Genomic DNA, 12,055 nt, shown 5'->3' with positions numbered 1-12,055 from the left:
TTAGTGTACACGTCGTTTAATGCGTCTCTTGCTTTAGTATGGGGGGTGCGAATCATAGCATCGTGAAGTTTTAACTACTAATAACTAAAACTAAAGCTGGCAATTAGAGCCAGACGACCGAAGAATAAACGCTTCCAAGAACTACGCAAAGCGAGTTTATCGAATCATAAACGAAAGCATTTATCGTCAATAAACACAATTTCAGTTGTATTCTCATTACAAGAATTGTTAATTTTCATGTGCATTTAATTACAAATCTTTTTTATTCGTATATTTCTTCAATAACACAAATTAAAATTTTCAATGATTTTTATGATATTTATAAAGTGTTTTAAAATTGATTAAACTAATGTGATTGTAAAATGTATGTGTAAATTTATCCCGCGCGCATCCAATCGAATGATACGATTACCAAATTACGTAACATCATGGGAAATTTGGAAACACTTTTGGAAATTGCGTTGCAAAATTTTGCGGTTTTTCCATATGAACGTAGCATTAAAACTTCTTTTGTTTTCACCTGCAGGACGGGTCCATCGAGTTCGAGGAATTCATCCGGGCCCTTTCGGTGACGTCACGGGGAAATCTGGATGAAAAGCTGCACTGTGAGTATCCGAGTTTCAGCACATTCTTTTTGTTTTATTTTCAGGAGTGAAACGCTTTTCCCTTCCATTTTCCTCTTTTTTTTTTCTTCCTTCTCTTTTCATCTATAGTCTGCGAAACCTCCTGCAGAGTTTTTCACGCCATTGTCGGAAGTTGAGAGAAGAAGAAAAAAGGGATGGGTGTAATAATAATAATAAAAAAGAAGCGGGAGTGTTTATGCTGCAGAGCGTTATTGCGTCTTCGGATTAATCTTTGTTTTCTCGGGAAGTTTTAAGCGTTCTAAGATATATTATTCACTTAAGGTTTACGTAAAAATTAGGTTTTTTTTATTCTTTACATAAAATTTGTACAAATTACTACAAAAGTTCAGATTTTTTTTCTTGGAAAACACTAATTTTGAATGTAAATTGTAAATTTAGTTTATGTAAAGAAATTTTACAGTAAATGTAATGAAAATTTCAGTTTTTTTTCATAAGCAATAATTATAATTTCACAGATTGATTGTTGAAACGTATTGAAATTTCAGTTTTTTTCAGGTATTGTAGTTAATTGAAATTATAGTTTCAAACATTGTTCTACGTTTGTATGATTTAATAGAAAAGTATACATTAATACTGATATTATTTAATGAAAATTTCAGTTTTTTTCAATAATAACAGTCAATTGTAATACATTTAACAATTATAGTTTCAAACATAATTCGTTTCTACATTTGTAGCATTTGTAAGAATTAATACAAAAGTTTACAGTTTACATTAATACATTTCAGTATTTTTCAGGAATAATAGTGAATTGATGTATCTATAATTATAAGAAGAATAACTACAAAAGTTTTGAGTAAATTAAAGAAAATTTCAGTTTTTTTGATAATGCAAATAACGATTCCAGTCTTGTGCATTGATTAGTAGAAACGCATTAGTATGCATTCATCTAATTAAGTTCGGACCAAACAATCGGTTTCTTCAATTAAGATGTTGGTATTGCTAATTGGAATTAATCTGGTTACGTAATTGAAGGTTTATGTAAAGAAATTCTACAGTAAATGTAATGAAAATTTCAGTTTTCTTCATAAGTAATAATTATAATTTCACTGACTGATTGTTGAAACGTATTGAAATTTCAGTTTTTTTTTCAGGAATAACAGTCAATTGAAATACATTTAACAATTATAGTTTCAAACATAATTCGTTTCTACATTTGTAGCATTTGTAAGAATTAATACAAAAGTTTACAGTTTACATTAATACATTTCAGTATTTTTCAGGAATAATAGTGAATTGATGTATCTATAATTATATGAAGAATAACTACAAAAGTTTTGTTTAAATTAAAGAAAATTTCATTTTTTTTTTGCAAGATTGAATCGAAATGCAAATAATGATTCCAGTCTTATGCATTGATTAGTAGAAACGCATTAGTATGCATTCATCTAATTAAGTTCGTAGCAAACAATCGGTCTCTTTAATTAAGATGTCGGTATTGCTAATTGGAACTAATCTGGTTACGTAATTGAAGGGCGGCGCGCGCGGATTACGCGATTCGCGTCGCGCGAAAGCTCACTTGGTGGCAGTAGTACTAATAAAGAGTGCTACGGATGCCGGATGAAATGATTCGCTCTTCCTCTAATTAATTAATTAATTAATTATGCCGAATCGCACGGAAACTGTTGGTCCGCCCGATCGAATTACGCGTCGAGTTTCGAATTTCCTGCTAATCCGATCCCGTTTCCAGATGATTTAATAACCGACCGACGATACGGACAACTTCGGATCGAGCGCTCTACAAAACAATAGACGTAATGCGAATTATTGCGTTTAGGAAATTATTTCATCCCGGCGCATCCACCATTTAATTTCAATAACAATTATTCAATACTAAACTTTTAATAACAAATACAACTTTAACTTTTTTAAACTATACATATTATGTTATTACATCATTATTTTTATTAATAAACCTATAATTTTGGAAAAAAAATCTGCGCAGAAAAAAATAATATGTAAAATTTTAAATTGTCATAAAAGAAACGTTACTATTTCATTTGTAAATAACTTTTAAAATAAATGTTATTATTATATAATTTTTCAACAATTATTTAAAAAATATATACAAAATGTGATTCTTAATAGAAAACTAATAGAAAAAAGAATGTAAATAAAAGTAAAACTCTTATAATATTTCCTATTTTTATGAAAAATATATTTGTTATTTGTTGCCGAAATAACATTTATATTTATGTATTTTTTATAGAAATGAAAAATTTGTATACGCGAATTTCAATATTTCAATTATTTTGTGCAGCGATGCGAAAAACTGTTGTTAAAAATTTGTATATAATCCATGTGTTTTTTGTTTTGTTTAAATTTCGTTCGAATTGGATTCGAATTTATTTGGAGCGTGAAAAGTGAATGACCAATTAAAGCAAATAATGATCAATTAAAATTTTATATGATTATATGATGAAACGCGTAAAGTTTGCACGTTTGTTTGTTTGTTGGTTTATATCAAGTAGCGACGATGTGGCGAACCTGAAATATTATGAATAAATAATCCTCGCTTGTTTTTATTCTCCTCCCTGCAGGAAACTGAAACTTTACGGCTCACCATAAAGCCCTCAGTTTTACTGCAGTCTCCACCAAGCAAAAAAAAAAGCATGATAAACTCGGCGGTTATTTTGAAACATTAATTTCGTCCGTTCGAGCTATCGATCGTTTCGCAACCCTCCTGTTACATTCCCTATTATTTATCATATTGTTACATATTTTTTGTACACTAAAAGGGTGGATTGCACGCACGCAGCTAAATCTTTCCACCTGCGTTTCCTTTTTAAAAGGCACGCAACCTGTTATGTGGGTTCAAGAAAAAAAACACAAATAGGGGAAAGAAATAGAAGAAAAAAAGGTGGAATAAGAGCGCGCGCGAGAAACCATTAATTTCTGAAGTGAAAGGGGGAGAAAAAAATATTTATGTGTGAGTAGGGGAGTAAAAATGAAACTAATAAGAAAACAATTTATTACCGGCATAAATTCACTCTGTACATGTGGAATTTCGGTTATTTTAAGGCGTAAGTCACGCACTGGAAGGCAAGTTGTAAATTGGAGAAATGGAGGAAATATCGTTGAGGTGTGATTGGAAGAATGCGAGGAAAAAGTTTGAAGACGGAAATGTTTGAGTTATTTTCGCGGAATTCAAGTTTTTTTCTTTGCTACTGTTTATTTCCGAATACTTGTACTTTTTAGATGTTTTCTCTACTAAAAGTTTAATGACCTTCAACATTTTTCAACTTCATACACTTTGAGAAAATTGTTTTTGTTTAATTAAACTACATTTTTTTTAATTAGTTTATTAAGAATTTACTTAAAAAAAAATGAGTTAATTTAAATCATAATTTAAACGTTTTAGAATATTTCGTTTACTTCCAAGTATTTGTACTTTTTAGATGATTTTTTCTACTAAAAGACTAACGACATTCAACGTTTTTCAACCTCATATATTGTTTTACAATTTTGCGTATTTTTTTGTTACGATTTACTAATTTAGAAAATTGTTTCCATTTAACTAAGATTAGCAATTAACAATTTTTTATATTAAATTTGATTGACATTTCTTCAGAATTTACTTTATCTTTAATTTTATTCACAATCTGTTTATCAATGTAGATAAAGAGTAAATTTAAGAAAACAATCACCGATAGGGCTCACAAAAGGCCTTGACTAGGATTTGAACTCAAATTATAATTTAATCATCTTGGAATCTTTCGTTTATTTGAAAATATTTATACTTTTTAGATAGATTTCTCTACTAAAATAACTAACGACTTAGAATAATGAAAAAAGAAACATCCATGTCGATGTTTTCGAGAAAAAAACTTGATTAAAACGTTTGACTCGCAAATATCCACTTATTTTTCTCTCTGTCACACACGTATAAATTACAGAAAGTCCTTTTTAATTAAAACTTTTGTTCGGAGCGGCAGATAAAAAGTTTTTATTTGTGTTCCAATTAGGACGATGCGTTTGCTTAAATCCTTTTTTTTGTCTTTCATCCTTTCCTCCCCTTTCTCTCGTTTGTGAAAGAAATAATTCCGAACCAAACAACGAAAATATAGATGATTTTCGAAGTGTTAATTAATTTGAAAAGAAAATATACACACCTTTTTTTTTCATTTATTAATCTGCTGATGAAATTCATTATTTTTGAACCCTTTTTCTTTAAATAGTTTCATTTAATATTATTACTTTAAATTACTTTAGTTTAAATGAAAATGTAGAATTTTGTATCAAACTATTATAACTTAATAAGATTTTCTATTAGAATATAAAAGAAATGAGAAATGTAAAAAAAAAAAAAAACATTGAAAATTTCAAGAAAAGAATAAAAAACAAATTTTAATTGATGAAACAAGTTAAATTCTTTATAAATTTATTCATTTTACTGATTTTATAGATTTTACTTTAAAACGAGTTAATTTTGTAGAATATATAATTATTATTGTATTTCTGTAATAGTTTTCTTTTATATTAGTTGTCCTTCTAGTTGTAAAATTGCGAGAAATAAAACAATCATGTTCAGTTACGTAATGTCCTTCAATTACAAAAAGTTCAAGGAAAAATTTCATTTTGTTTGTGTCATAATAATTATACCAATGAAAACGTGTTTAATATGTACCATTTTTTTTAATATAAATCTTTTTTTTTTGTAAATGTTCAAATTTTTTATTATTTATATAATTTGTCGTGTCCCGGGATTCAAATATCTCTGGACACTGTAGAATATCTCGTAGTTATGTCGTTGTGGAGTCCTAGTGGAATAAGGACTAACGTAATATAAACAATAACAGTTATACATAACAAATTATTCAATAGACTACAATGTTTACTTTTTTAGTTGTAAATTACTTGTCAAGTTGCGCGTCGTCACCAATTTAGAAATTTACAATTATTTAATTAGAAATCTGAGAGAAGTACTTATCAAATTACGTTACATTAACATTGCCCTAATTAATTTTGGATTGAATGGAAATCCAAGAATGCGTGTAATTGAAACGAAGAGTTTGTATTGTAAATATTTGTCGAGAGAAACCTTTGCGAGGATCGTAAACTTTACGAACACCCTCGCTGCTAACAGCGTAAGTATTCTTTGGTGTAAGTAATAAAGTTTGCATTAGCTAAGTGCTAATGAACAGGTATTAAAATAGGCGCAGGAAAGTTTCGGGATTTTAATGCGAATCGCATTACCTTTATGGTAAAGTACATTAATTGATTTACGGTTTTTGCCTATTAAAATCACAGTTTGCAGTATTAATATAGTTGTAACGTAGTTTAGGTCAATTGAACTGCTAAATTGTAGCAAACAAACTTTCTCAACAGCTGAGACGGACGTTTGATATTCGTCCTCAGGGACCGACACTTGCGCATCCGAACAAAACACATTTGTGTGAGCATTATTTGCAGAACGTGCGCGTAATTAACTGTAGGACGTGCGAGGGGTGGCTTTCGTTATTAGTTTGAGATTAATAAACAACGTCGCAGAAAGCGCCGGAATTTACAGGCGGAGATGGAGGAGATACCATCTCTCACCTGGAGTGGACTTGTTAATTGCTATCAGGAGAATTCCTGCGGGTCGCGTCGAGTGTAATAACAATAACCGTTTGGATATCTGTTGATATTTGGGCCGGAGAATGCGACAGGACGAAATTACTAAGAAAGTCCCGGGGATTTCACGGACCGTTCGCAGCGAACCCTTTTCCTGTTTCCTTCGATGCGAGATTGCGGATTTAGTTAAACCGACGTAAATTCCCCGGTCTCTGTTGGCTGTGCCCTTTTATCAAACATCCTGTCGACCGAAGAAAAGATTTTCCGGCTTACTCATCGCCAGTATTAAAAACCACCTTCTCCTTGCTTCAACAAAATAAACGAGATTTTGGAATCACAAACTCATAATTAGACCAAATAATAAACCTAAGCAATTAAGCCTCAACTTTTTTTACTATTGTATTAGATTTCCAAACAAATACCTCACTATTCAACAAAATGTTAAATGTTTATCTTCTAATAGATACATTTTAATTTTCTCAAGGTGGCGCAAAAATAATGTCATAATTTGAATTGGCTGCCATTTTGTTATAAATGAAGAAAAAAGACCTATGTTTTCATCAAAAGTTTATATGAAAGTGTAAAATTGGTGACATTACTTGGAAAAAAATATATCGCTCAAATTGCCACCTCCCGAGTTGATGCATAATTGCGCTCGTTTTATGACATTTTGAATTGTTGCTCGAAAAACACTGAAAATTTGTCACATAAGTTCTTGAGGTGTGTATCGCTCCATGGTTTATTGGCAACTAATTCACTATATATCTACATCATAAATGTCAAAGCTCAGCCATTTTTTGCAGATGGCGCCATCTGCAAAAAATGGCAGCCAATTCAAATTATGACATTACTTTTGCGCCAGCTTGTATAAAGCAATCATTTAATTAACATTATAATTATGAAGAAAAATGTTTATCTTTTCAAACAAATTAGTGCTTCGAACAATAAACGAATTATATAAGAAATTTTCATAAAAGCCTAGTTGAATCTATTATAGATCGAGCTATATATGTAAGATTGGCTCGAATCGAACGTTATATATTATAATAATAACGATTCCATTTTCTGATAAGTATCGAAAGAGTTATGGGATTTCGGCATGCGAAGCCTTTTCAATAACGCAGTTTAAATTGCATATTGTGTTTCGCACACTTTGCTCAACAACGAGCATTCAAATATACATATTATAAAGACCGTTTCACTATTCTCAAACCAACAATAGGTCTGCTCTAATTGCAAAATTTTCTTCACTCGAACACTTTACAAATTGCATTTGAGATTTACAAAAAATAACAATTAAATTTTGCTTCAAATCTAGTTATTTTCATAATTTATGATACAAATATAAGAAAAATATCATACTAGTTTTTAATTATTAACAAAATTTTCTTAGCCATTAGAAAAAATGTAATTATTAGAAGATTATTCTGTAATACTTCCTAGTATAAGTATAATTTCATTATTTGTCAAAGAATTATATAAAATCAGTTCAAATTAGAAACTTACCTTCATCAATTACTTTAATAAATCTTATATTTAGTCGAGTGTTTGAAATTATACTGTTAGTAGAAATAATTTATGTGAAAATTAAAATTTTGTAAATTTTGTTTTATCGACTTTTCATTTTAACTACAATAAAATTATTCAACAAAATGTATTAAGAACTAATTCTCATTTCATAAGCTTTAAAATTAAATTCAATATAGAATAATATGAACATTTGTAAAGTAAAATTTAAGCATTACAAAGTACATAAAATAATTACTATTTTTTAAGTGAATTTTTACAATTTCTACGCGTTTTTCGATCGTTTATTTTTCCATTACGAATCAAGAGATTTTCTCGTTTTAAAAAGTATTCAAAATAAAATTGGATTGTGCACCCAAGGGCGTAAACAATTGCAGTTTCCACATTCCTATTGCATCGTTGATCCCTGTTGCAGCTGCGAACTGCAACCTATTGATCTGCAACCTTCGTTATGGAAGCAACTGGGGCAACGTAATAAGGCGATATAGTTTCTAAAGCTAATCGATTTTCATCTATGCATGATGCACAATCTTCTTTTTTTTTTGCAGTTCAAAATTTTCGGGTCAAACGCGAGGACGAAACTTTTCACAATCTTTTTCCGTCTTTTTTTGCTTAGTCAAACAGCGCTCGTTGTGAAAGAGCGAATTTATCCTTCGCTGTCATAAAACGCAATCAAAAGTTTTCGGGGCTTTTATCATCTTCAATTTACTTCAATTTACTTCAATTTATACGGATTCGTTAAGAAATTTACACAAGACGAACGCAATTAAATTAATGAGAAAATTACACAATTTCTTTTTAAGTTAAAACCAAAATTCTTTGTGAAACTATATTTTACTAAAATCAATTCAAATCTTCACAATTAAATATTAAATTATTATTTATTAATTAAATCTTCCTAAAATGAAGGGAATTAGTTAAAAAATAATTAATTACATTTATTTATTGTATAATTTAAAATATTTAGTAAATATTAAATTACATACTAATTTTACGTTTTCTTTAGTTTCATTAAAACTTAGCACATTTCAAATCAATATTGTTGTTTATCAGTAACGTGATAATAATAAATTTTGAGTTATTTTTTCTTTGAATTTGATTGAACTTTTTTTTTAATTCTGTCTAATTGGAATTGCGAAACGAGAGATCGACACATGTCGTGATAATCAATCAAATACTAACGTATATCTCTCGTTTTTTCATGTTTTATCCCCTTTTTTATGGATTCATTTCCAGCGAATCTTCTGCAACGGACATTAAAAAAAATGATATTATGAAAATTGTGTTTTTTTTTTTATTAATTAGGATATGTACCAGTTTTACGTTGATATTCAAGGACACTTTCGCTCCTTAATGAATGTTTTTTTTTATTGTTCTTGTTTCTTTTTCAACCGTTATTTAACGTTCACTCGAAAACCCAATTTCAGGGGCGTTCCGGCTGTACGACGTGGACAACGACGGTTTCATCACGAGGGACGAAATGTACAACATCGTCGACGCTATTTACCAGATGGTGGTAAGCTACAACACACTTTTTTTTTATACCAATTTCATGTTTTACGACATTAAAATATTTCATCTTTCCATATAAACACAAATTTCACATAAAGATACAATTTAAAGTATTAAATATTTCTAGAATTAATAATTAATTATCTACAAAAGTATTAATTCGATCCAATTTTTTTTTTCTACTAATCCAGAACCGAAAATAATAGTATTTTTTAATTGATAAAAGTTTAATTGAAATTGAATCTAAATTTAAAAATACGAATTTTCAAGTATTTCTATTAAAGGAAATATTTGTGTTATCTAAAAGTGTCCATTTAGATTAGATTGAAATTTTTTATGATAATTTTTATAGTTTCGTTAGTTTTTATTAGTCGTAGTTTATATTTGTTTATAACTAAATGAAGAAGTAAATTGTAAAAGTAAGTTTTTGATGTTGTGACTGTGTTGTGTTGTCATCAGGGTCAGCAGCCGTCGGAGGATGAAAATACGCCTCAGAAGAGGGTGGACAAGATCTTCGACCAGATGGACAAGAACCACGACGACAGGTTAACCTTGGAGGAGTTCAGGGAGGGAAGCAAAGCCGATCCGAGGATTGTGCAAGCTCTGACGTTGGGCGGGGAATAGCATAAGGAGGAGGGCATCCAGCCCGAGCAGCTCTGACGACGACGATCGCAAGATCCAACCTAGTTGGTTCACAGGCCAACGTCACCAGAGCTGCCGGTCTTCGGAGAGCCCGGAAGTGCGCGTGCACTCTCTCAACCAACATCAGAAAAGGCCGCGAAGCAGCATGTCAATTTCCGTAAAATTTCCTTTCCGTTTCCGGCCTTCGTCGCGCGTACACAACTTCTGTTTTCCTAATTTTCTTTATATCTCTCTCTCACACTCACTCAAACTATCCTTCCTCTTCACACGCTCTCTCTTAGTCTCCGTACGTTCTGGTTTTCTTTCAATTTCAAAAGGGACAATCATTAGGACCGGTTTTCGCGAATAGTTCATCCCCCGGAATCAACAAAGATATCACCAGCTTTTACCGCAACTTCTTACAACAAAGTTTCTTACAACACTTCTTCGGGGTGGATTCAAGTTTGGTAAAGTTGCTCCGATACGTCCCAACACTAATTGGATTCGCGCAGCACGGAAAACTTGCAAAGATTAAAGAACTTGTCGAAACTTCATTTCTAAAAAAACAGAAATCATCAATTGAAATTTTAAAAGAAAAATATTAGTATCTTGATTTGAATCGATTATTTCACCCCGAAGAACGAAGATTCATTTCTTTATAAGTGAAAAAAAAGTAAACGAGAAACTCGCGAGTTGAGGGAGAGAAATGTTTCTAACACCATAATAATATGTAAAACGTAATAAATTTGATATGTAATTCTATAAATAATATTTTGAAGATTAATAATATTCTATTTTTGTGGTAGCGACAAACAAGTTTTATGTAAAAAGGAAAACAAAATATAATAATAAATTAATAAATTAATTAATAAAAACATACACAAAACACACAAAATAAATAAATCACATACAAACACACGCAGTCAGAAAAGAGACACACGACACCTTGGAAATCGAAGTTCAAGTGCCAAAGCGTCGTTCGTACTTAGAGATTCATTTATGTGGACGAAACCTCGGCTACCACCGATCTTTGAAAAGTAGAAATTCGTTTTATATAAAAATATAATACTAATAATATTTCTTTCTTTTCCTCTAGATCTTAACAGTTTTTAATACTTATAAACTTAAATACTAAATACTTAATTGAACGTAGCTCCTAGTTCTTAAACTGTTTGTAGTTAAACTACTCGTAGTTCTTTCTTTTTCATTTGATTCTTTCTTTCTTCATTAAAAGACAATATTAATCGACGAAAATTTTTAATAATAATAATAATATTAACGAAACTAATAATCTCTCAATCATTGTCACATTGTTACGGATCGAGCACACTTTTTTCTTTTGGTACATTCAACTATTCAACTTCTCGTAGATTTTTTAGAAAACGTACTGTTTTTTACTCTCGCCAATTAGTTGCAGTCGCCTTTGAAAAGCAAACAAGAGAATAACGTTATCATTTCGTTTCATTTGTTTTTCTCTATTTCTAAATAACATAATGAAGTGTGTTAAATTATGAACATCGTGGCCTAAATGTGTGTAAAAAAATAATATTTAAAAAAAAATAATAATATTGATGATGATGATATGATTACTCGTAGCGTTCGCTGCTTTTCTGTTACAAACTTTCTGTGATAATTAACAATCATTGTAATGCAATAATGAAAATGCTGTGTCTTGTATTGGCGTAGGCTGTCCACGTTATTCGTTCGTTCATTAATAAAAAGAAAGAAAATAAGTAAAATTTGGAGAGGAATAGTAATAACAATAATAAAAACGAGACGATTAAAGCTAAAAATCGGTGTACTTGCGTTTGTAAGGATGAAAGATAAACAATAATTCGGTGTTTCATTTCGAAAAATGTACAATAAATTTAAGCAAAGTTTATTGTTGTTTTGTTTGATGTTTGTTTAAATTTCGGTAATATTAAATTGAATGTACAAATATTTGAATACTCGATGGAAATATTAATTACGGAAATAGAATTATCATTTAATTTATTTCATTAATTGATGATAATAATAATAATAGATTTCGTCATTCGCGAACTCAATCTGCGATTTGTTTATTTCCATGCAGAAGACGTGCGTTAATCCACGACCCACATAAATATATATAAATAAATAATTAATAAATCATTTGATTGCTTCAACATATTTGACCTAATCTTAAGTAATCTTAATGAATTATAAAAAAAATAATT

At 30.0% G+C, this 12,055-nt stretch overlaps 1 protein-coding gene across 1 annotated transcript; it reads left to right on the top strand.

Moving 5' to 3' along the window:
• Positions 1-526: 526 nt before the first annotated feature.
• LOC108562090 (frequenin-1) lies at positions 527-10,642 on the top strand (the record flags this gene model as incomplete). The annotated part of the gene is given in 3 exon segments (XM_017920294.1): positions 527-605; positions 9,152-9,240; positions 9,696-10,642. Coding segments are annotated over 3 exon segments (333 nt in total), but the record flags the coding sequence as incomplete, so codon positions are not given.
• Positions 10,643-12,055: the final 1,413 nt, after the last annotated feature.

Source organism: Nicrophorus vespilloides, unplaced genomic scaffold (assembly GCF_001412225.1).
Source record: "Nicrophorus vespilloides isolate i.1.1-1 unplaced genomic scaffold, Nicve_v1.0, whole genome shotgun sequence".
NCBI classification, from domain to species: domain Eukaryota; kingdom Metazoa; phylum Arthropoda; class Insecta; order Coleoptera; family Silphidae; genus Nicrophorus; species Nicrophorus vespilloides.
The sequence above is the reverse complement of the archived record's forward strand: the minus strand, read 5'-3'. Positions and strand labels throughout refer to the sequence as shown.